At 44.7% G+C, this 25722-nt stretch overlaps 1 protein-coding gene across 1 annotated transcript in view; it reads right to left on the reverse strand.

Annotated features, from left to right (window-relative positions):
- Positions 1 to 17648: 17648 nt before the first annotated feature.
- Positions 17649 to 25722, reverse strand: part of NALF2 (NALCN channel auxiliary factor 2) — a 79111-nt gene continuing 71037 nt past the window's right edge. Inside the window, exons 2-3 of the mRNA XM_084639657.1 lie at positions 22003 to 22174; positions 17649 to 20959 (exon numbers count right to left, since the gene is read on the reverse strand). Coding sequence (XP_084495783.1) covers positions 20550 to 20959; positions 22003 to 22174 — 582 coding nt within the window. The 3' untranslated portion in view covers positions 17649 to 20549. The remainder of the gene's footprint in view (positions 20960 to 22002; positions 22175 to 25722) is intronic.

Here is a 25722-nt window from a genome sequence, read left to right on the forward strand (position 1 = left end):
AAGCATATTAATTAAACCAATGCAACTCCCTTTGTAAACACTCTTATCTGTGTTTAAAAGTAGCAAATTTCAGTTAATCTTACACTCACTCCAAACTAACAAGTGTGACAGGGTCGGGCCAGATGGCTACAGGAGAGTAATTTTTTTTTTTAAAGCAGGAGAAAATTTTATTTGCATAACACACTTACAAAAAACCACCAAAAAAGATAAAACAAAACTATGCAACAAAACAAAAGCAAACGCAATGTATAACACAGCAGCCTTCAGGCGAGAGAAGTGTTCAGGCTTGACTGCGCCCAGAGCGGGGGGCTTCCTCAACACTCATGGTCTTCCACCCTCCTGAGTTACCTGGTGGCCTAGAGCGGGGGGGCTTCCTTGATCCCCTTGAGTTACCTAGTGCCACGCCCAGTGTCACCAACTATTCTTCTCCTGAGAGTGCCCAACAAGATGGGCAAGGCTGCGGGGTGGGCAGTTTGGGGGGGGGACATGCACCCACGTGTGAAAGGACCCCTCCTAGGTGGTGGTGATGATGGTATCCACAGCCGCAATGTCTGGGGCTGGGGTCTCTCTCTCCTCCCCTCAATCAAAGGGTCAGACGGAGGGAACTGGACGGGGTCACTGAGCAGAGAACCTCGGACAGCGCCCACTGCTCTTTGAAGGCGTCAAGGGAGTCAGTGGATGCCGCCCAGAGGAACTCCGCCCGGATACATGAATGTACTGAGGATCAGAAAATGGCTCTACAGTCGCAGGAAGCTTCATCAGCCAACCTCCTCTCTCTGGTTTTATAGATGGCTGTTTTAGCTAGGGCTAGGAGGAGGTTAACCAGGAGATCCCATGACTTTGTGGGGCCACGGATGGGGAGTGTGTAAATAAAAAGATGAGGGGAAAAGGGCAACCAAAAGCATAATAAAATATTCGTGAGGAGCCGGAAAAGGGGCTGCAGCCTGGCACACTCTAAATATACGTGTGCCAGGGTTTCCCTCACATTGCAAAAAGGGCAAGTATCTGGGATGGGGGTGAACTACGTCAAAAACACGCCAGTGCTCACAGCTCCATGAAGGAGCTGCCAACTGATGTCCCTGACGGGCCTCGGGACCAAGGTGGAATACAGGCTGGCCCACCGGGGCTGCTCACCCTCCAAAGGTGGCAGGAGGTCCCGCCACTTTGTATCGGGGTGGGACACCAGGGTGAGGGCGTGAAGGGTGTGAAGCGTGAGTGTGTCTAAATGTTTCCTTGGCGCGGTTTGGAAGCTGACCGGCTGCAGTTCATACAGCCGGCTCGCAGTGAAAGGGTGAGGGGTTTGTTGGGATCTATGGGGTAGGGGCCCAATTAAAAGGTCCGGCAGGCCTGGGGTAGAGGGTGGGCGGGGTGCGCCCTCGTGCAGGGCTCGGTTGAGGTAAGCCCGAGCAGCGGGCATCAAAGCAGCCTTCACCTCCTGAAGTACACGCTGGGGGGTGCGAGGTCTGGAGAGTCCCATGCACCGAGCGAGCATCAGGGGATCCAGCCAGACTCCCCGGTCGTAGTCTAGGAGGTCTCCGACTCTCGTGACTTCTGCCAGGACCAAACTCTGGCGCACCGAGCAGGACTCCGCCACCTGCACTCGGAGCTGGGGGTTGAGTAGCAGAGGCTCCGCGAGGAGATGTGCTCCCACAGTGGCCGCCGCGGACCTGGTCATTGAAAACAGTTTCCAGGTCCGGAGGAGGTCCTGGTAGAAGACCGGTAGCCCGGAGAGGTCTCGCGGAAAACCTCTCGGACAGAGATAAAAGAGCTGCCGGTTGTATTGGAGCCCTTGGAAGCGGCGCAGGAAGGCGTGCGCCAGTATGCTCCACGTCAAACTACCTGCACTATAGAGGAGCCTCTGCAGGGACTGGAGGCAGAAGACACGGACCTGAGTGTGCAGACACTTCAGTTTAACTAAGGCACAATTTAAAATCACATATTTAGGTAAACTGGTGCAACTTTGCATGTAGACAAGCCCTTTGAGCAATTTATATTTCATTTAAACTCTCTTTGGTTGGGGGAGTTGACCAGGAGTGTAGTTTCCAAGCAGATTGCACCAGCACCTGTATCCACAGAATTCACACAGGCTAATATTGCTTTTTGCAAGGGAGAAACAAAAAGCTGCTTCTGTGAAATTCTCATACCATACCACAACATCTAACTGCTCCAGATAGACCAGTACCTGCTCTTGAGTTGCCACCATCTCTCCATTTGGATTGCCCATCACTGCTGGTGCAGTCACATAAAAACATAGGTGGGAAATGGCAGGGGAGTGAGGCTTCTAGGATTGAGAATATTTAAGTCTTGCATCTTGTTGAGTGGAATATCAACAGGATAAGAAAAAGTTAGAGGGATACCTCCCCCTGATCCGCATCACTCCAGTGATTTACAGTGTGAGGATACAGCTGATCAATAGCAGGGTTTTTATTGCTAGCACACACAAGCCACATGCAATTTCTAGTTAAAAAAAGATACTAGTCCCAGAAAATATGTTGAGTTGCGTGTGTTAAACTACATGGATATACATATATATATATGCAAATTAAATGCAGCCCTCAGGGTCCTGGAAAGTTGTCAGTATGATCCACGGGGTGGTTAGAAAGGTTCCACAGGGAATCACAGTTCAGTGGATACTTTACTTCCCCTTATGTCAGACTTCAGCTGTTTTCTTCAGCACTTACCGCTGTGCTATTTCCTTGATCAGGTTAGCTGTTTCTGATGCCTTTATGAGGAACACCAGTGACATCCAGTGGTCACTTGGAAGAATCACAGTTATGTGAACCAAGATAAGTTTTTCATTCATGGATGGGTGCCCTGGGAGTTCTGCTCTACTAGTCATTGTTTCTTGCTTAGATGATACAGTGGTTAGATTCAGTATGGATTTCAATGCATTCCTCATAGATGGCCTTAGGTATTTATGCCAGGGCCAGCTCCTGTTTCTATGTGGTAGTCTAGAGTAGTCACAGATCTGATAAACCTGCATGTCCAGTAAATATGAGAAATTTGAGTACTGAATTAACAAAGCTGAGTTACATAGCTGTGAAATGGAAGCAGAGCCAGAAATGAATCTGGAACACTGGGTGGAGAAGGTGTTGCCAACTCTTGTGATTTTATCAGGACTCTTGTGATCTTTGTTGTTTTTCTCAAAGACCTAGCTCCTGGAGTCAAGTGATTATATGAGTCTCAGTTTCATTTTAAAAAGTAACTTTCCCTCATGGTTGCTTAGAAAAGCTTGAAAATGAGGCTGAATGGACCTGAAAGGCTGAGATGCCAGAAGACAAATAATAAGAACCCCCATATATTTTTAAAAATCCCATGATTTTTAAATCTTATGATTTTTGGGACCAGATTCATTTTTTGAATACATGGAATTGGCAATGCTGTGAGCCATTCATCTCTTTAGACATCGATTCCAATCCAGATTGGGCCATATATGAAAGGAGCAAAGGGACCTTAGTTCTGTTCTTGCCGTATGTTGCCCACATCACAAAAGCACCACACATTTTCAGCTCTTGTTGTATAGCATCTGCTCTGGAGAGGTCTAGAGGGGTGACTCTTTGGCATATATGTGGGGTGGCTTACAACTGTAATAGGAGGGAATGCTACAGGCCAGGAATGATGTACACTGGCAACACTGCATGAAGAATAGCAGGGCGGACTGCAGGTCTGCACTGACCATGTGGGAAGCTAGCATTGGGCCTTCCTACTCTTATGCTTGCTTCTAGTCAGAGCTATTAAGCCCAGATCCACAAATGTATTTAGACTCCTGACGTCCACTGAATTCAATGGAAGTTAGGAGCCTAAATACTTTTGAGTATTCTGGCATTCCTGTTTGAATCTGACAACAATGAACACTGAGTTATTGAAAACTGCTCTTATTTCTGATTAAGTACTAATAGATCTCCATAAGTGTATATGGTGCTGTACACTGGAAAATATAGAGCTGGACATAAAATGGGTCCCTGCTGTAAGGGCTCATAGTCTAAAGCTATTGAAGGGGATTGGAGACAAATGCCACAAAGAGGATGAGTGCGGGGAGACCACTTGTGTTTCAATGTTTCCCTTCCAGGAAGGTAGTGATGAAGGAAGGAGCTTGGTGTATATTTTCCTTCTAGACTATGGGCCTAAAGGTGATCTCACTATATACATGGAAGCAGAGAAGTTGCCGCTCCTGGTAGCACACATTCATGCTTGCTTTTGAGAAGCTCATGGTTATGCTTTCTTACTGGAAATCATCTTGACTTTCCCTTGTCTGCGTACTTGGACAATCTCTAATGATGGGACTGGCCTGTGGGGCAACAAGCTGTGCTAATCTCTAGTATGAAAACAGTTACTCTGTGGGAATGGGGCTTTCCAAGAGAGAGCTATAAACTTGGTCTACTTGGAATCACATCTGATCCATAAAACCTGCCAGGACATCTGAGCCACGTGTAAGGTGAAATGTTCTTTCCTCTCCCAAACATCTGATTTAGTTAAAGCATCTGATGGTGTCCGAAACCCAGAAATGGATTTATATATTTTAAAAGAGATTCTCAAGCCCTACAACAGATTGCAAGCCAAGCTAATAAATCCAAAACACCATGTTTGCATTTACAAATTGTTACCTTGCTGTGAGCTTGGCTACATCTGGACTCTCTACTACTTCCAGGATCTATCCAGCCCCCATCAAAATAGAATCTGTGTACCTAGTCCCAGTGTAACTCCCAGCACTCTGTGCCAAGTCCTAGCAGGTTTCCTTTACTAATAAACTGCAGGAAAGGCCATGCAGATTAGGCTCCAGTCAGATTGGGTGAAACTCCTTATCTCATCCTGCTAATTAAGATTTTTCATTTGTGATGATCATTATAAAAATAAAACCCACAAACCTCAAGCAAAATATGACAAATTGACCTTAGAAGAACAGACCCACCCCTAGAGGCTTTTCGTATCCCATCATTGCCCTAACTCCTTCATTTCCAGTACCTGTCCCCACTCCCTGACTCCTTCCCCTCCCAAGGTATGAAGAGCACCTCCATATGTCTTCATTTTTAACTTAAGACCTTTAAGAGTCTTTACAACTATTGTCCCTAAGGCACCAACAAAACAGAACCGGGCTCTGTGGAAAGCTGAGATGTACACTAGGGAGCTATATAATTATTGCTATTGCCCTTTAGCAGTGATCTTGGATGACAATTCTTCTGCCATGGCATTTAGCAGGTATCATCATTGGGATAAGGTAGATTTACCTGACAAGATCAGCTTCCTCTCATGGCAGGTGTCCTGAAGCACTGGAGGACCTTGGTCCTTCCCCTTGTCTTCGTCATTTCTAACTGGCTCCTTCCAAGGTTTAGAAGTAGCAGTTTCAGTTGGGAAGGGGAGCGTGTAGTACTACAATCCGTGTGCTCTAAACCCTGAAATAAATGCCTGGGACCGCTAACCCTCCCTAGAATTCAACAGAAAGAGCTTCTTCAGATTATCCCACCTGAGCTCTCCATATGGCCTTGGCCCCTCCTTGCAGTTGCTTTGATTTGTAGGCCTCAGTCTGCAGCAGGCAGGCCAGTTGTGTTTTCACTTTGCCCATTATACCAGCAGCAAAAACAAAATGTCAGGGACCTCGCTATAAACAACTGGTGAATGGAGAGTCATAATTTATTACAGGTCAAACAGGAGGGAGGATCTGGATAGCAGGTCTGCCTCATAGGGTGGAGAGAGGGCTGCAACATTACACTTTTTTTCTGTTGTCTTAAGTGATATGGAGAATAACATCTAGACAATTAATACAAACTTTCAGAACAAGAAAAGCAATTCACATGTTGAAGCTGGGACCTGGGAGTGGAGCTGTTTAAATTTAATGGCTTAGGCTGACCCCAGATAACACTGCTGAATTTCTTTTGGTCAGGGTTCTACCCTCAGTTCTTTAGTTGAATGGCTTTCACTGTATTGCTTAATATTTCTGTCTCTAGGCAGATCTAATAACCTTTGGACCCTGCCTGCTGCAAAACAAGTAACTTACCAAACCAATAAGCAGAATTGTTCCAGCCTCAGGCTGCTTGGATCGTCTTGATCTTGAGTCATCCCAGCAGGGAATAATCAAAAGCACCTTCCCTGAGAGATGGGATACCTCAAAAATCCCTAATTTACTCCTGGACTCCACACCATGAAGATGTGCATGGGGAGATGACCAGACAGTGTGTTTGAAACATATTGGCTTCTTCCAAGGGAATTTTTTGTGTAATCTTCTGCACAGCAGGTAGGTCCCTGGGGCAGAATATTATAGAGATGAAAATCAGGTGCCAGCCTTATTGAGGAGAGAGCCAGGCTTGAGTAAACAGCCATGCTTGGCACCCAGGGAAGGAAAATACATACATGTGTGTGTGCATGTGGGAAGAAGCAAGAAAGCAGGCAGTTGGCAAGCAATCTGCGCAACCCTGAAACAATGCATTATGTTGAGGTTGCAGAGCAGAATAGTGATATTGGCTTAAGGACTGAATGTGTGATGGAAAGGAATGGAGAGATGAAAGTGTATAGGAGGATGGTGAGTAGGTATTACTGCCAGATAAGAGAGTCTGAGGCAATTCTAACCAGGTCAGGTTTAGGCCTCAGGAGGACTCATTCATTAGCATAAGGAGTGGGAAAACTGAAATGAAATTCATTTGCTTCTCATTTGAGATATAATGGGCCCAATTCATTATATAAACAGGATGTAAGTTGGGCAGAAAATGGGAGAAAGCAATAAATTCTCTAATGTCCACTAATTTGCCATTCAGTGGGGTTGCAAAATGAGTACACCTGGATTGGCAGGGACCAGCAGCTTAGGCAATATCATTGGAATATCCTACAAAATACTTAGGGCCAAATTGTGCCATCCTTCATTGGGTGTTTTGCTCAACCAAGGACCATAGAATTTGCCCTTTATCAATTTTGCTGGAGGCAAAAGCCCTTAGTGGGGAGGGGCTTCAGGCATCTCTTCTTCTGTGTGTACTTTTTGAAACTGTACTGTTTGGTGAAATCTGGCATTCACAGGCAAAATATATATTAATCTGAAGTATCTCTGTGGGTCATGGACAGGAATGATTTTAGCTTTAACCAAGGGAGAGGAGGGGGAATGCACCTTGCCTGAGGCCACAAAATCACCACTTCAGTTCTCAGAGTGATACATTCTTTTTATTGTGTCCAAAATCAAACAACATATTTGGTATTTACTATCCTGGCAATCAGTTTTCTCCTTCATACATTTTATAGAATACATCATATTCCATCTCCCCTGGTTTTGTTTAATGGATTTTCTGTTCCTGACTTCACTCCACCCATTCTTTCTTCTTTATCCTTTTCTTATGGTACACATTGGTGTCTTTTTCCTCCATTCATCTTTAGTGTTTGTTGATCTCACTTTCCTCCTTTCTCTCTGTATCCCTCTCATTCCCCTTCTGCTTTCTTTAACAGTTTTGAGAGAAAAAGCAAGAAATTTCAGCTTAGTGCTGGATGGCCAAAATGTAGCCTTCAGAGTTTTATTATGTAGCCTCTTGGGTACCCATATAAAGTACTTGACTTGGTGCTGCATGTCCTAGTCCCACTGCATGCTGGACTCTTAGTCCAGATGTAATGAATTCCAGATGGGCATCAGAATCATGGCAGTTGCCACAGTGAACCTCAGTGGTTTAGTCATTATTCTTATATAAATCCCTTGTTGGAATTGTGGTGTCTGTCATTGCCTCTGGCTGTCCTGAGGTGAAACCCACTGAAAAAATGGGATGAGCAGAAAGAAAGAAAGGTTGCAAAAAATTCAATAGGACAGTGTTATTGTCCCTCTATTCTGCCTGCTCTGTCTCCATTTGATATTGGATTCTGTAGGAAACCACCAATAGGACAGACATATGAGAGCTACTGGACCCTTCATTCATGCTGTATCACTTTCCCACATTTATATTTGATCAACAGTGGCATCTCTTTGCTGTGGTTTGCAGGACAATTTCTGTTATTCACCTAGAGGTAAGAGGCCAATTGGGCACTAAGGCTTGACAAGGTACAATCCCAGCTAAGCGCCGCAGAATACAAGACATATTATATAACCTAGTAGTCCCAAATAAAGCCACAGAGAAAGTGAGGGGGAAATTATCATCAATTCTTAACATTTTATTTCTTTACTGGGTTAAACAAAGAGCAGAGAAAACCTCTGCCCCAAAATACAACAGAACTGAAAGCATTACAGGTACAGAGACTATTGAACACAGAGAGTAGTAGGATAATATTTTTAATACAACTGAATTATAGCATGGTTTTGTTTTTTATTTTTTTTGTTTGTTTTTTGTCAAACCATCTTGGAAAATAAATGTAATAGGACCTAGTGCAAAAAAGTTCTAAACATGAAGCACAGTGTATAAAATGGCATAAGAAAACTGTCCCCTCAAAGGACACAGTCACTTTCTTATGACAGATGGGAGAAGAGAGAGAAATAGAAAAAGGGGAAAACAGGGTTTAGAGAAAGCAAGGGGAAGGAGAAGGCAGAGAGAAAAGAAAGCTGGAAAGAAAGAGAAACTGGGCAGAGGGGAGTAGAAAGAATATTTTTACTTCAGCAGTATGTTTTGTTTTTTTTTCACCTCGCCACCATGTACTGTAAAAGGACCTATTGCAGGTCTGCACTCAGTAACCACCAATATTTCACAAGCACTTGAGAAGGGTTTGGTCACAACCAACCTTTTTCACATACACACAAGTTCATCCCACTGGGGCTTACTCGATTCCCACTTACATTCTCTTGCCCCACTCCATGTGATTCTCCCAGAGCTATGCTCTCCAGTGCTTGGCCCCAGTTGTCAGCAAAGGGTTGGAGAGGACATGTGTGGTGCATGAGCTGTAGCTGCAGAAACAGCATCTCCTGTGCTTGAGATGGAAGAGTCAGGATGATTGTATAAGAAATGTCTTCCTCAGGATCCATATTAGATTTTCACCATCCCACCCCTTAAAAAATTTATTGAAAAACATGATGCCTGCTCTTCCCACTTCCAAGACACCAGCTTTGTGGTTTATCCACTGGAACAGTGTGTTTAGTTTCTCTCCCCTTTTAAACTCCTCTGAGTGTGTGAGGGAATCTCTGGTTTTTAAAAGGCTGCCCCTCTCTGTAGTATGTGAGTGGATAGGTTTAGAAGGTGTTGGATTGATTTTAATTTGGAAAACAAAATCAGAGATTGTTTAGTAGAGTGGTTGGGGGCAGTCAGCATGATGTCAGGTTTTGGGAGCGTAAGTGATGCCTCCTTGAAGGTGAAAGCATCACAGTTACACACTTCTCAGTCAAGAACGCACAGAAGCAATTCCCCAAGTAGGTTATCTTGGATTAAATGAACATAATCACTGTAAAACAGAAAACTCAGACTCAGTTTTGCTGCTGACCTGCTGTACTTGGAACTTCAAAGAATTGGGATAGATGATGTTTTAATTAAATATTTAATAACTCAGACATACAGAACATGTACTCTAGCAGGAGAAAATCTTATTCAGTCATCCAGTCTGTCTCTAGCCAATGGACTAGGAGCCCAGTGAGTAGTGCCACCATTGCCCTGCATTGAGATTTGGGTGAAGGTCACGAGAACTGATGGCTGCATAGTGAATGAAACTCAGAAGTTCTTTACAGGTTGGGTTCCATCAGGTGCTTGAAGAAGATACCTGGTTAGGTGTTTGTGCCCTATGGGAGGGATTTGGAGTCTAGATATTTGGTTCCTTAGGATGGGTTGTGCCACATCAGGTTAGCCGATAAGTCTAGCAAAAAAAGCAGCAACACCTAAAAGTCTCAGAATAGGAGGGAAATGTATCTACAAAGTTCTGGAAAACACCATCGTGTGACAGGTTTCGGAATTTGCCCATAAGCAGTTGCTGCTGCCTTGTTCACTGAGAGATGAGGAGAGTTTCACTTATGCTTGCTGGGAATCAGACCATTAGGCTGTACCCATTGGGTTCCTCTCTGGGAAGCATATGGAATACTTTCTTTATTTTATATGAGGAGAACTTTAAAACATACCAAAGAAATGTATACCAAAATGTGTCAACTTTCTTCTGAGGGAGACTACTGGTGGGTGTCCTTGGTCAGTGAGTTCTGCACGTGGCTTATAAATCATGTCCATGTGCTCGGGGCATGTCTGCTGGGGATAGATTAGAAATCTAAAACTGAAGAAATTAAAATTCCAGCAACATTTAAAAGGAATCAAAGATATTTTAAAATGTCCCTATTTGAAAATGATTTATACATTGTACATGACCCCAATGTTTACCTCCCTTCATCACAGAAGGGAGACCTGAAAGGCTGGAGGAAGTGCTGTCTCCTTAAGAATTACACCAGGGATAGCTTGACAGTCTAGGGGCAGCACAGAGGATCTGAGTTCAGGTTCCACAGGCCAATGGACCAGGGGTTATTGGTTATATAACCAGGCCAATGGGTTATTATGAGACCCCCTCATTCACTTTTGTCCAGCCTTCCCCAGCTAGAAGGATGGTGTATGGCTCTGATGTGAAACCTACCTAAGGGGGAAAATGGCTAGAGAGCCTGGAGGACTGCTCCCCAAAAGAGGTCCAAGCAGGTGCTGGTAAATACACTTGAGACTCATCTAATTGCAAGTCCTCAGAGTGCAAAGTAAGTCCAGTTTTTATAATGCTTCTCCAGTCAGTCCTCGGAAAGAAGGGTCAGTGGTGGGCTTCCTCAGCTTTACACTGCTACTTCTTGGCTAGGGATGGCAGAACTCTTGGGTTGGAGCTATAAGAATGGTGAAAATATTCAAGGATTTCAGGGTTCTTGTAAGAACTCTGGAGACAAACTATATAGCCCATGGACCTTATTCTCTACCTGCTCACACCAGTGTAAATCAGGAGTAGCTCCAGTACTGTCCATGCAGATACACCAGGGTAAAAGCGGTATGAGTGAATGGAGAGTCAGGCCCCAAGTGTACCACAGGATTATCGCTCCTGTCTGACAGCCACACAATTTGTATCAGGTTCTTCCAATGAAAGATTAAATAAAATCAGAAAGATGGTGTCTACAATTATCCATACAACTGAGGAGATACCATTTATCCCACTTCTCCTGTGTCAAGTGACTTCTGTCTTTCTGCTCCAATCCCTCCTTAAAATATACTTTCCACAAAACCTTTCAATTTTAATCCACCAAAATAAAAACTCCTAAATGAACAAACAATTTACATTTTTGAGATGGGCCCTGCTCATACAGAGTTGTGTATCTGAGCTCTACTGTCTTTTTAATTGAGCCAGTATACAAGGCCTGTACTGTCCTCTACATTCCCCTACCATACTGTAAGTAAATGGCAATAGTCACCCAACCAAAGCACTATCTAAGGAGTAACACAGGTCTGAGAAAAACCTTAATGAGCTGCCAATAAGCTACTGCACCTCTGAAATGTAGAGCAAAGCAACACTGACATGGAAAGGAAGGATCTGCACAATCCTTACACACATATGCCAATATCTGAAGGCTGTAAATAGGGACCATTTGAAAGGAAAAATAGAGATCCTTACCTTCCCATTGCTAGACAACTCTATCGTCCCACTGAAATGCATTAGAATTCATTTGTTGGAAAGATCAGCATGAAAAGATTGTAACATTTTGGCTAAATATTGGAGACTGTCCTTCCTAACCCAACTGGAAAATAATTTAATAGAGAATTCTGTCCCTGTTATTAGAATTCTTTAGGATGGTTCCAACAGTCTATAGAAAGGATTCGATCTTCTATTAAATTATATAGTTTTTTACAGTGAGTTCCATAAAATCCTACTAAATTTCTGTAGAACTCTACTGCTATCACCCATAATTAAATTTCTTTACGGTAAATATACAGATGTGGTGGCTAGGCATAATATTTTCCTTTGTTACAAGCCACTGTAAGGTGTTCTGGGCAGAGACTATTCTAAAAAGCATAGCAATAAAGTCTGAACACAAACTAGCAACCCTCCCTAACAGAAGTCATCATGGAATGTTCCACAATCATCACCCTTAATTTCAAGGGCCGCACAAGAAAACCATGATGGTGAGAAAAAGTGAGGGAATGTTTAGAAATGGAAGGTGCCACTGTACTGCTAATCAGGTGTCATGTTTGTAAACTAGCAGTAACCGAAGTGGTAGCTACCATGAGTGAAGTTTTGTTTAAGATGGGGCAAAGGGAACTGCCTCCTTCCAAATATTATCTGGGGTGCTGCTGGGCAGTGACTGAGCTGCCCTAACATCTTCCACCAAAGCAGAGCAAAAATATGTTCAATAAACCACTTCAAGGTGTTTTCTGAGAGTTACCAAGTTACTTGATGTGTTCTGCTTTAGTTATCAGACTCTTTCAAAAAGAAAAGGAGTACTTGTGGCACCTTAGAGACTAACCAATTAATTTGAGCATAAGCTTTCGTGAGCTACAGCTCACTTCATAGCTCAGGAAAGCTTATGCTCAAATAAATTGGTTAGTCTCTAAGGTGCCACAAGTACTCCTTTTCTTTTTGCGAATACAGACTAACACGGCTGTTACTCTGAACTCTTTCAAAATATTTTCTCTAATCCAGTGCCTGGATGAAGACGAGACTGCCTGGGAATCCTTCATGTGGGGCTGCAGGGTATCCATATTTTCACAGGAAAGAGGTTCAGCTAATGAGTCATATCTGTCAGAGGAAACAAAGCCTTTTTTCAGATTTTTCTTTGATTATTTTTAAATAATTTTATAGAATTTGCACTTTATTTTAAGTGCAAAGCCCCAAACAAATACCCCAGCTAGATCCAGATAGAAAATGGGCAGCTGTTTCACTAGCTTTCCTTTCACAATTTTACCAGTGCACCTGAGTCCTGATCTGCTGCTCTCCCTAATTCAGGCCGTGGGCTTCTCCTGAGTAGAACTTGCCAATAATGTCAAATGATATGGTGGCAAAGTGTGTGAATAAATATTCACGAGGTCTATGTGTCCTGTGGGAAAGTAAGAGAATCCTGGCTAACTCTGCCCCATCAGATCCACACATTGACTCAGACAGACAGACAGACCCTATAGGGGAAGGGTAACACTTTGCATGCATCACAACGTCTATAAGGAGCTACTGCTGTGGGAACAGGTTCTTTCTCTCAATGGAGCAGAACTCAGTTTGCATTGTGGGGAACATTTGATTTTACATGTCCACACCAATGCATGGAGTCTCTCTCAGGAACAGTATCCCCGATAATGTCACAGCAAACCTGGTGGCTGAACTTTGTGAGTTTGTCCTCACCCATAACTATTTCACATTTGGGGACAACATATACCTTCAAATCAGCAGCACTGGTATGGGTACCCACATGGCCCCACAGTATGCCAACATTTTTATGGCTGACTTAGAACAACACTTCCTCAGCTCTCGTCCCCTAATGCCCCTACTCTACTTGCGCTACACTGATGACATCTTCATCATCTGGACCCATGGAAAAGAAGCCCTCGAGGAATTCCACCATGATTTCAACAATTTCCATCCCACCATCAACCTCAGCCTGGACCAGTGCACACAAGAGAGCCACTTCCTCGACACTACAGTGCTAATAAGCGATGGTCACATAAACACCACCCAAAACCAGAAACCTACTGACTGCTATACTTACCTGCATGCCTCCAGCTTTCATCCAGACCACACCACACGATCCATTGTCTACAGCCAAGCTCTACGATACAACCGCATTTGCTCCACCCCCTCAGACAGAGACAAACACCTACAAGATCTCTATCAAGCGTTCTTACAACTACAATACCCACTTGCTGAAGTGAAGAAACAGATTGACAGAGCCAGAAGAGTACCCAGAAGTTACCTACTACAGGACAGGCCCAACAAAGAAAATAACAGAAGGCCACTAGCCATCACCTTCAGCCCCCAACTAAAATCTCTCCAGCGCATCATCAAGGATCTACAACTTATCCTGAAGGACGAACCATCACTCTCACAGATCTTGGGAGACAGGCCAGTCCTTGCCTACAGACAGCCCCCCAGCCTGAAGCAAATACTCACCAGCAACCACATACCACACAACAAAAACACTAACCCAGGAACCTATCCTTGCAACAAAGCCCATTGCCAACCATGTCCACATATCTATTCAGGGGACACCATTATAGGGCCTAATCACATCAGCCACACTGTCAGAGGCTCGTTCACCTGCACATCTACCAATGTGATATATGCCATCATGTGCCAGCAATGCCCCTCTGCCATGTACATTGGACAAACTGGACAGTCTCTATGTAAAAGAATAAATGGACAGAAATCAGACGTCAAGAACTATAACATTCAAAAACCAGTCGGAGAACACTTCAATCTCTCTGGTCGCTCGATTACAGACCTAAAAGTGGCAATTCTTCAACAAAAAAACCTTCAAAAACAGACTCCAATGAGAGACTGTTGAATTGGAATTAATTTGCAAACTGGACACCATTAACTTCGGCTTGAATAAAGACTGGGAGTGGATGGGTCATTACACAAAGTAAAACTATTTCCCCAAGTTTATTTCCCACCCCCCACCCCCCCACCGTTCCTCACACATTCTTGTTAACTGCTGGAAATGGCCCATCTTGATTATCACTACAAAAGGTTTTTTTTTTTTTTCTCTCTCCTGCTGGTAATAGCTCACCTTACCTGATCACTCTCTTTACAGTGTGTATGGTAACACCCATTGTTTCATGTTCTCTGTGTATATAAAATCTCCCCACTGTATTTTCCACTGCATGAATCCGATGAAGTGAGCTATAGCTCATGAAAGCTTATGCTCAAATAAATTTGTTAGTCTCTAAGGTGCCACAAGTACTCCTTTTCTCTCCAGAGAGGAGAATCCAAGTCACTGAACTGGAAGGGAAAGTAAGTAGCACCTTGATTCTGAATTCATAGTAAGATAAGTTCATTTGAGATCAGTGTTTTCTAAACACACATCTGGCTGTGCTGAAATCTGCTCCAGAGAGGTATCTCAGCCTTGGAGCCCCTGTTCAGTTGTGTGTGGCATATATGTTTGTGCATGCATTCTGCAGAGAGGCTCATACTCTCTCCTCTTTCCTTATCTCACATGCTAAATAGTACCAGGACTAGTGAGAAACACTGTTATAATGTAAGCAATGTAAATAGGCTTTATTGAGGCAGGGTTACAGTCTAAGTAAAGGGGAGCATCCCACTGTGTATCAGAGAGAGGGCTAGCATAGACAGAGGTTTATTATGAGTATAATGTCACAGTCAGACCAGAAAGAGGATTTTATCAGACACCCTTATAATGATGAAGCGTAATAAACATGGCTTCCAGCTGCTCAGTCCTGTTCTGAGAACAGCACAGCCTGGATTCATTTCACTAGACTGGCAAAGTGTTGAATACAGCATATGGTGCACTAAAACCACAGAACTTACTGACAACAGCCTGGACTTGTTAGAGAAAATAACTCTTTTCAAAAGCTTGTTTCTGTGAAGATACAGCTCTTTCCCCCCAATCACCCTTGATACCAAGCATGTTCAGGGGCAGAGAGAAAGCACTAGCACAAAACAGCATCATCAGGGGACAGTCCTGAACCTGCAGGCCAATGGAAACCCAGCACCAGGCTTCCCTGAATTTCCCTCATGCCGGGCAGATGGGATGGCCTTACTGTTGGTGCAACAGCAGACTTTTATTTGTGAATCTTATGGGAGACTGTAACCTGAAACGTCATTTGGATCTCATTTTAATTCCATGGCATAACTATGCTGTGAGGCCTCTTTAATTACTGTGTAACTGCCTAGCATTCACTTGACTGAAATAGTGCAATTACATGGTAGTTACATGCTCCTGTAGGTTTCTTACTAATTACACTTATGGCGAGGTTTGTTGAAAGCCTCAACACCTACAATTGGACCTAGATTTTGAAAATGGCTTAGCACCCTTCCGTTCCCACTGTTCTTAAATCACTTGCTGGGATTTAGTAAGTGACCTGCCCAATCCAGGCAAGCAAACTATCAGCACTTACCAAGTAAATAAGGAGCATTTGGAGCATATTTTGTGTACTAAAGGTGAAAGAATGAGAGGGTTGAACTCTATTTGCTCACATTGCTATGTGGTCACCCCTCTCTCCTTAAGAAGGGGGTATTTTTGCCAAACTCTGCTCTGATTTAGCATTGGTCATCAAGGACCAAACAGGAATGCATCTGCATTCTGTGCCAACAAGATGTTATTACAATCAAGGGGCGGAGTGGCATTTCTCACAGTAACTATGTTATCTGGAAACTAGAAAGTGGTCTCAGGCCAATTACAGTGGATGGTGGATAGAAGGCATAAATCAAATGGAGACAGGACAGTGGCTTGATCTAGGTCACAAACCACGACAATCCTGAAACAGGTGCCAAGGTACTTTGTAAAAGAGGTGCAGCTCATCAATTCATATTGTATTGAGTAAGGTCAGAAAATGTCTTGAGGCACATAGTATATTCCAACAAAACCCTACTCAACCTTCTCTAGCCCCATTCCATGTCCACAAAACCCTATCTATTCTATTTTAGTTCAGTCAGACAGCATTTCTACATTTGGCCCTGAGTGGTGAACTGGTGGATAAAGGCCTGTCCTGAAAATGTAGGCAACTTCCGTGGCAGATTCTCTCTTTTCTTCAGATTCAGGCTCTGACAGGTTGTGTACCCCCAGATTTGGGGGGACTGTAAACAAGTCACATAATACAGACCTACACAAAATGTCCTTATATCAGTATGTGGCTTCCCGTTATCATATGGCACATGTAGGGCCTGATTCTCATTTACCGTAAGGACTCTTTACACTGTCCTGGCAGTATAAAAGGCTCTGGCAAAGTAAAGGGGCCTTAAAGTAGGCATAATTACATTTACACCCATTTTATGGTCCCTTTAGATTGCCTTCATGTAAATGAGATTCAGGCCCACAATCTTTATGGGATTACCTAGCATTCACAGAAAGCAGAAATGACATGAAAAAAAAAATTAGAAACAGGCCACTATGCCCACCTCTGGCTGAGCAGTACTTGGAGTTTTTCGCTTGGTGTCTGACCTGAACAGAATCAGACCAGACATTGAACAAGTCTGGTGACACAGGATCATGTGCTGATGTGCAAACTGGTCTGCTCTTCTCCATCCTATTGTATTGTTTAAAGCAGAGGTAAGCAAACTACAACCCACAGGCTGCATCCAGCCCACCAGCCGTTTTAATCCGCCCTCGAGCGCCCACTGGGGAGCAGGGTCTGGGGCTTGTCCTGCTCTGGTACTCTAGCCAGGGAGCAGGGTCGGGGACCGCTCCACACGGCTCCCAGAAGCAGTGGCATGGCTCCTCTCCGGCTCCTAAGCATAGGGGCAGCCAGGGGGCTCTGCTCTGCATGCTGCCCCCACCCCAAGCACCACTCCCACAGCTCCCATTGTCTGGGAACCACAGCCAATGGGAGCTGCAGGGGCGGTGCCTGTGGACGGGGCAGCATGCAGAGCCACCTGGCTGCGCCTCCACATAGGAGCCAGAGAAGGGACATGCTGCTGCTTCCGGGAGCCGCTTGAGGTAAGCGTCACCTGGAGCCTGCACCCTTGAGCCTCTCCTTGTGCCCCAACCCTCTGCCCCAGCCTTGATCCCCCTCCCGCCCTCCGAACCCCTTGGTCCCAGTCCAGAGCACCCTCCTGCACCCCAAACCCCTCATCCCCAGCCTCACCTCAGAGCCCGCACCCCTAACCAGAGCCCTCACCACCTCCCAATTATGTGAGCTTTCATGGCCCACCCTACAATTTCTATTCCCAAATATGGCCCTTGGGCCAATAAGTTTGCCCACCCCTGGTTTAAAGACTGTACTCATCCTATCTCTGAAGTAGACACTTCGAATTAGGTGACCACTCAAACCCTAACAATACTAGTGAAGTTTAGTTTCCTTAAAAAATGAGTCAGAGTCTGTTGTCTTGATACAGAAACATGCTTGTGCATGTTCCTTTGGCCTCGTCATCTGGTCAAGTCATCATAGCTATCACAAAGGCTGGTTTTAAAGGCTGGTTTCAAGGCAAAAAACTCCCAAGATCAAAAAAGTCTGATTCATGTTTGCTAAACTGTTGCACATACCTGTTCTTAGATCAGAGTGAACCAAACTGCAAATACATGGTAGCTGTTGTGAATGTTCACACAAGGTCTGTCCTAGCCACAGTGGGTGCAAACAGCCACAGGATCTGTCTTAAGAAGTGTCCCCAGGATCTGCCCTGGAAACTAGTTGTATTAACATTATTACACAGTGTTAGCCTGATAGCCAATGGGTCGGTTTGGCGCTATGAGAATGGTGTTCACAGGCTTTATGCGTTCGTGACTTTGGTAGTGCATGGGAAATAACAACATGTAAACATCATCCAAAAATTCTGAGGTTCCAGTCAAATAAGAATCCAAACATTCAGCTGCTTTTCCGATCCTCTTTGGTCTGGAAATGGGCTGGAAATGTCCCAGCTTTCCCATGAGATTTCTGGTACTTCCTTCTTCCAGCCAGGCAGGAAGTAGCTTTTCTCATGGTGTTTTGGTTATTTCTGCTTCAATTCAACAGAAGCCAGGAAATACAAAAGTATTATAAATCCTGAACTTAAAGAAATTTCTTTGCCCTTCAGACAGGTCTGGGTTTGGTTTGAGATTTGACAGAATAACCAGTCTAATTCTGATTTCAGTTGGTTTGCCTGACCCCTAGTTACAACCACTCGGCCACTGAACATGCTGTCTCAGGTGGTGGGATCTAAATCTTAATTTTTCCCTAAATGAGCCATGCAAGATGAATAATAAATGCTCCCGGTCACTGTGACCTGGAGAGAGGGAGAGCATCTAACTGTACACAACATGCTTTTCTGTCTCCTTGTGCTTCACTTCATACTGATGTTGGGCAACAAGTTCATCTTGCCTTACCCCTCCAAAGTGAGATTTGTCCTCACTAATATTTGATCCTCAACTCTTCGCTCATTCCTGATTCTTTTGTCTTTGTTTCCAGCCAGGCCCCCAAGCATTCCTTCCTAAAATGTCATTTGCTCCTCCTAGTGATATCATCAGCCCAGTACAGTAACATCACTGCGAGTATGAGAGAAATCACCCTGAATGTGGGCTCTGCAGGAGGAAATATCGGCTATAAAGGGACATGGGGGAGGGGAGGGGGGAGAAAAGAGTGCTACATACCTCAAATGGCAACATTGCCTACGAGTATAAATCTCAGTCCTTGGGATGGAGAATTTGAAAGGTCAGAGTTAGAGGTGGGATCCTATGTCTGGATGGGGCTGAATTCCAGTGTATGACTGTGTTTGGACAATCTAAGCGTTGCCAATCAACGTCTTGCCAGGCTAAGTGTGGCTGTTCCAGCAGGACTTCCAGGAGCTGTATGATCAGTAATGGACATAGTGCACATGAAACCTCTCTTCCACACCTGTGCTTTGTTAGCTGGTGGCATTTTATTTGGGAAACTATTTCCCTATGGGCTGGATTTCTCCAGTCCTCTTCCCACATGCTGTAAGAGTTTGTAACGTGGCAACTTTAAAGGGTGCAATTTGGGGCTTTTTATCCATTTGTTACCATCCTTGGCCCCACTGCAAACTAGTGCAGTCAGCTCTGCCCCTGCAGATTCTTGTTGCCCTAAGTGCTGCCCTCTCCAAACTCAAACATGCTGTTGGAGAAAACAAAGTATAGGAGTTTAAGGAAATTCTGAGGACACATTGAAGAGTGAAGTGTTAAGAACTCTGGGAATATAATTTCCTGTTCCATCCTGTACTACAGCCATCTCTCTACTCACTGCCAACACCCACAGGGGACGTTCTTTATGTTCAGTGTATCGAAGGACAAGAGTGGCACAGACAAGGAAGGGCTGACTGAGGTAAGAAACACAACCCCAAATGGCACACACAATGCCAGGTAATACATCTTCCACCCCAACAACTTAGCCTTAGAAATGGATCTTGTCTGTTGGCAAGAGAGTGAGCCTAACACCAGGGCTACCCAGACGGAGGGGTCACCAGGTCACACTAAGGACCCAAGACTGTCCCTCAGCAGGGAGAGGTTTGCTGAGAAGTTAGCTGGGGTTTGTTTTGAGGTGTTTGAGTTGCTGTATATGCCACCTAGCAGCTTTGGCGATATACATGGGTGAAGTTTAAAGACTGAGGGGAAAAAAGGAATAATGGATAAACCAGTTTCTTGAACCCATTGCACTGAATTATCCAGTTGGTAGAAAAAATAGGGGCACCACATGAGATACCTCATAGGTGGCAGGGAGAGCAGTGGCATTTCCATGGGGAGAACTGTTTCAAAGGGACCTTCTCCCATCCCAGCCCCCCTCCCTTTTTCTATACCTCTTTGCGCTAGCTCCCAGAGCCTCTACCAGGCAGGATGCACACAGCTGAAAGGCTGTTGATAACTGAACCCTTCTCAAAGCTGAGTCCTGCAGCCCTGTGTGCATTAAAGACTCTTCATCACGGGGATGCCCCGTGGCGAGCAGCTCTTGGGGTGTAGGTAGGGGTGTGTGTGTGCGCATCACCCCCAATCCTGTGCCTCCCATTGGAGGAATAGCGTGTGCCCCCCTTGGCAGGAAAAGAGCCGGCATTCTGCTTGGACGTTTCCTTCCCCCTCTGGGTCACTCATCTCTTGTTATGCTCTCATCCATAGCAGGTAGGGCCTCCAAGCTCAGGCCCCTGCTGGCAGTCCCCTCACTGCTGTGCACGCTTGAGAAGGACACCATGGTGTGGAGAAGCATAAGGACCAGGACGCACAGTCTGATTTTGCTGTTGCTGAGGCGAGACCCTGCGGAGACAGGCAGCAAAGATGGTGGGTGGGGTTGGTGGTACTGGTGGTGGTGGTGGTAGAGGTGATAGTGATGCTGCTGGTGGTGATGAAGGTGGGGGTCATGACGGTGGTAATGGAATGACTCCGACTCTGTGGATTTGGGGGACGCATTGTAGTTGCTGTCTGGTGGGTGGTCACAAGAGTCCCATTGCACATCGCAGCACTTTGCTTCCTCATTGGATAATTGGTTCTCTAGCAACCCTGGCAAAACATAATAACAGATGGTGAGAATCAGTGAACGTGCAGGGGAAGTGCAATAGAGAGTAAAGCCATAGGGCCTGCCAGAAAATCCACTTGAAGTAGGAAAAAAGGGTTTCCATTCTGGTTGGCTGCCTGCTCCTGGACAACTTTCAGCCTAAGGACTGGGACCCTGAGCACCTTCATCTGGCAGATTTTCTCTGGGACTAAGACCCTAGGCCACATTCCCCCAGAGAAAAAGCAACCATGATCCAGGTCCACTTTATTGCAAGATCCAAGGACCAAGTGTAATGATAATTTGTGACAAAGCTGTGAACATCTCAGGCTGAGTATTTATCAGATCTTACAAACTATAGGATCAGGCCAGGTTCAATCATGGATGGGAGAACTGCCAGGAAAACCTAGTGCTATGGTAGGTGGCAGGATGGAAAGTTTGTACCGCCCATACCTATGCTGTACCTGTTGTATGGATGGATAAATAGAGGACTTCAATCTCTGAGCACCTGCCATGAATACTAAACACACTTTAAAAAAGGAAATCCTCTGACATCTTTTGTATCAGTTAGCGTCAATGAGCTGGTCAAACTTTAACGCAGTCACATATTGCCTCACCAAATAGACCCTTGAAGTTTCAGTTAGTGGTGGGACTGCTTTTCACGTCCTGCCCTAAATTGTCAGGTAGTGTTGCTGTGAGGCTGCTAAACAGCTATATTCCATCTCAGAGATGGAAATATTTCAATAATTGATAATGTACTTCCTATATATATTTATTTTATATATATGACCAAATCCTGAAGTCCTTACACACATGCAAAAAGACTTCAAGATTTGGCCCATGATTTGTACAGTGCTACAGGAGTCTTCAGGGTGAAAGGCTCTAGAGAAATGGAACTTATTACTTGAACATGAGTTGAAAATCCTCCCCATCCACCCCACACATTTGTCTGCCTGTCTTTTTGTATTTCCTCCATTTCCTGAAATGTACAATGGGCAGGAGATAAGAAGTCATTACAGGGACACCTATCCTACTTCCATGACCTTCTTACCCGTACAGATGAAACCAGGTAACCCTCCATAGATCAGCTCGTCATTGTCAGGTAACACAAAGGGGCACCTGGTCTGCACCTCCAGACAGTATTGCTTGCATGGAATCCGGTGTCGGCACTGTTGTTGTGTCACATTGAAATACTCGGAGCACAGCCAGGCCTTGTAGACAGCCTAAGGGAGAAAACAAGACACCGCAAGACACAACGTCACATCAGCAAAAATATGTATATTAAAACCATTTAATAATCTTGTGGCTTAGTGCAAGTTAAAGGCAGATGAATGGTGAGCTTTTACCCCACTGTTTAATCTCAATAAATATTTGTTAATACATCAGGGTTACTTATTGAATTAACTGTTTCCTTTTAAGCAAACTGAAAGATGTGAGACAGTGTGAAATTCAATTCACAATCTAAAACATCTATAAGAGTAAAGCAAATGAACATATAGGCTACTGTCCTCTATTTGTAGGTCCTTAGACATCGTTCATTAGAGGCTTTAGTGACACTGTCAAGGTTGGTAGACTCAAAATTTCACCTGTTTGCAAAATTCATGAAATTATTTGTTTCCTCTTTAAAAATAAGTATGGAAATGCTTTTTCCTCTTATGACCATGAGTCATAAGCAACGCTACAAATAACAAAATAACACTGGTAGCTTGGTTCCTGATAAGTAGTCCTACAATATAACAAACTATATTGTGCAGCCCAACACTAATGAGAAACTCTGCAACAGCAAACCAGCATCGGCAGCCAGTATAACAAACCAGGATATGAAATCTCGCCCTTATGAGCAGCCCCACAACAAGTAACAGTTGATAGAGGCATTAAAGATACATGTACACTTATATGAAACAGAATAGCATCTGCAGTGACACTAGGTAAGATAAAATTACCCAGGCTCTTGATCCTTACACTTCAGGATGTAAAGTGCTTACCAGCTGGAGTCCGGAAGGAATTTACCTCTGGGACACTACTGCACAATAATAATCATTATAGGGATTTTACACCTTCCTGTGAAGTGTCCAGCATTGATCACTGCTGGAGACTGGAAACTTGGCTTGATGGACCTTTGGAGTGGTCCAGTCTGAAAATACCCATATGCATATGACTGCTGGAAAATCTACACTAGCTCCAGCCACTGGGGAGATTCCTGTATATTACCAATCCTGCCTCACACTTTATTCTGAATGATGTTAATAAGAGGTAGCTCATTGTTAGTTAGAATTGCCTCTTCCTCTTCTGCTTCACCGTTAAATCTATTTAATCTTCTACATCCATTTACCTGTTGCTTAGGTGGAATCTTTTATTCATGGAAAGCATGCCATTTCTCTTGGTTCAGATGGGCATATCTCATGGGCAACATTGCATTTTATAGATGTATTTTAATTGCCAGTATGTACCAAACAATGCTTAATCGCGCTAGAAATGTTCCTGTATGCCCCTAAACAAGGATTTTATGTTCATCTTTTAGCTGGTTAGAGCTGAACTTTGCAAAACTCTCAGAATCAAAGGCTAGCTTGTGTGTAGCTTGTAACTTAGGCTCTGCTTGTGCCTGCCTCAACATTCATACTCCACATGTGCCATAAACTCTGGCTTTGAAGTCTATCAGGCTTATCAACAGCAGCAACTCCTCTAATGCAAACAGCATAGGCAAGGCCTGCCCGCCCCAAAGGAGACAAAACCACGCAGTAGTGGGGGAGAGCAAATACCCCTCAAGAACTGGCTAGTGGAGAGGCCCCTCCCCGCCAGAAACCAAATCATGCAAACCAAAGTAATACTGAGTTAGTGATACATGCACTGTCTGGAATTACCCAGTCCCGGAAGTATCCCACTTACAGGAGCCCATTCCCAAGCTCTTCACTACTCCTTTCCTCTTTTCTGAGTGTCCTAATACCCAGCCAGAGTCTTAAGGAAACAGCTAATGTATTCCAGTACAAAACAGAACAGGTGCCTGCAGATAGCTCCACTGGTAACCCAGCCAGGGTGTATCAGGGTGAAACACCCTGTCTTGCCCTGCAGCATGGGGGGCATCTTCCTTTTCATTGCTCAGCTGCTGTCAGAGCCCAGGAAAGTGAGGCTTTGCAGAATGGAGCGGAGCAGTTAACATCAGGTGGGCATGGTTAGACCTGGCTGGGACCCATAGTGAGAAATCATGGCCCTAACAAGCTAGCTCAGATGGACATTTCCTGCCTTTGCTAGTATGAAGTATTTTAGGGACTGGCTGTTGTGAGCCCCTAGGGTCAGGTTTTGGAGGGTCAGGTTTTGGGGAAAGACTGAGAATAAGCTCCTACCAGCCTTCCGAATTAGCACAGACTCCCATAGCACTGAGAGCTCCCACTGTATGATCCAATGGCACAGAAACTCTATTAGCTTGGAGCCCTGTGCTGTGCTGGAGGCTGTATCATCACTTTTGCAGTGAATGACCAAGATGCAGCAAGAGAATATATGACACAGAATTGCACAAACCTCCCATGTATACCAGGGCGAGGTGAAGACATGGCAGCATTCCCACCTCCTTGGAGCTGCAGAACTTTGCAGCTGAAGTGATTAATTCTGGCCCAAATGCTTCACTTCAGTAGGACATACCTAATTCACCAGGAAAAACATAATCTGTAGTGTTATTTAAAGCAGCACCCAATAGATGTTAGACCCCGGTCTTCAACCCTGTGCTATCAGCTGCAACCTGTAGGTCCACTAGCTGCACATTGCTGGTTCTCTCTCTGCTACCAAACACAGGCAGATATCATTTGGCATTTGTAATTTAATTTTCCTTTGAAAGGGAAAACAGTGCAGGTGAGAATGAGGTGCTGGATCGACAGCTCTAGAGACATGTCTCTGTCTATCCCCACAACAAGCACAACACAGGCTGCAGTAGCGTAAGATTTGACACACACATCTCCCTGACCGTGTCCATTGTTAGGAGGGAACAGGAGGAGGCAGGGCGCTGCGGCTTGAAGCAGGACCATTCAGGGGATGGCTGTGGAGGCAGGCCTGTGACAACGGTAGACTTTAGAAAGGGTGATTAGTTTTCCAAGTTACTCAAAACCCCAGTTAAATAAATGAGGTGTGACAGAGTCACTGCCTACAGAGAGCCCTCCTTATGAGGGGCCTGCACAACCCTGCCTTTGTTTTCCTTTCTCACACCTTCGCAATAAACTCCTCACAATCCAAGGTATTCAAAAAAAGTTTCCCCTTATGGCTGGGGTCTAATTTATTTAATCCTACACATGATATCCAGTGGCCCAAACCCTTTCCTCCTAACTAAGGGAATTCCACAACCCTCCTTCTGATGCTTGTGTTGTGTTTCTACCCGGTCCCGTTGACACCACCATCCAGACTGGTTCCACCCAGGCTGGCGATCAAGTCTTTCCAGAACAGAAATCAATAGTGTTCCTCCCCTAGTGGGCCAAAAGAAAAAGTCTTCACTCCAGTCTCCAGCTGGGCCCAATCCTTTCTCCCTGCGGGTAGGGTGACCAGATAGCAAGTGTGAAAAATCGGGACAGGGAGTGGGGCGTAATAGGTCCCTATATAAGAAAAAGCCCTGAATATCGGGACTGTCCCTATAAAATCGGGACATCTGGTCACCCTACCTGCGGGGTCTCTCTTCCTCTCTATATCCAGCTCCCGCTCCTAGTCCTTCTTGCCAAGTCTGGCCTCCCCCTGGTGCCCCAGTGTCCCCTGCATGAGCTTTCTTGCTCTCTGCAGCCTGCAGGAGCCTTTA

The sequence above is a fragment of the Lepidochelys olivacea genome (assembly GCF_965140295.1).
Source record: "Lepidochelys olivacea isolate rLepOli2 genome assembly, chromosome: 9".
Taxonomy (NCBI): Eukaryota; Metazoa; Chordata; order Testudines; family Cheloniidae; genus Lepidochelys; species Lepidochelys olivacea.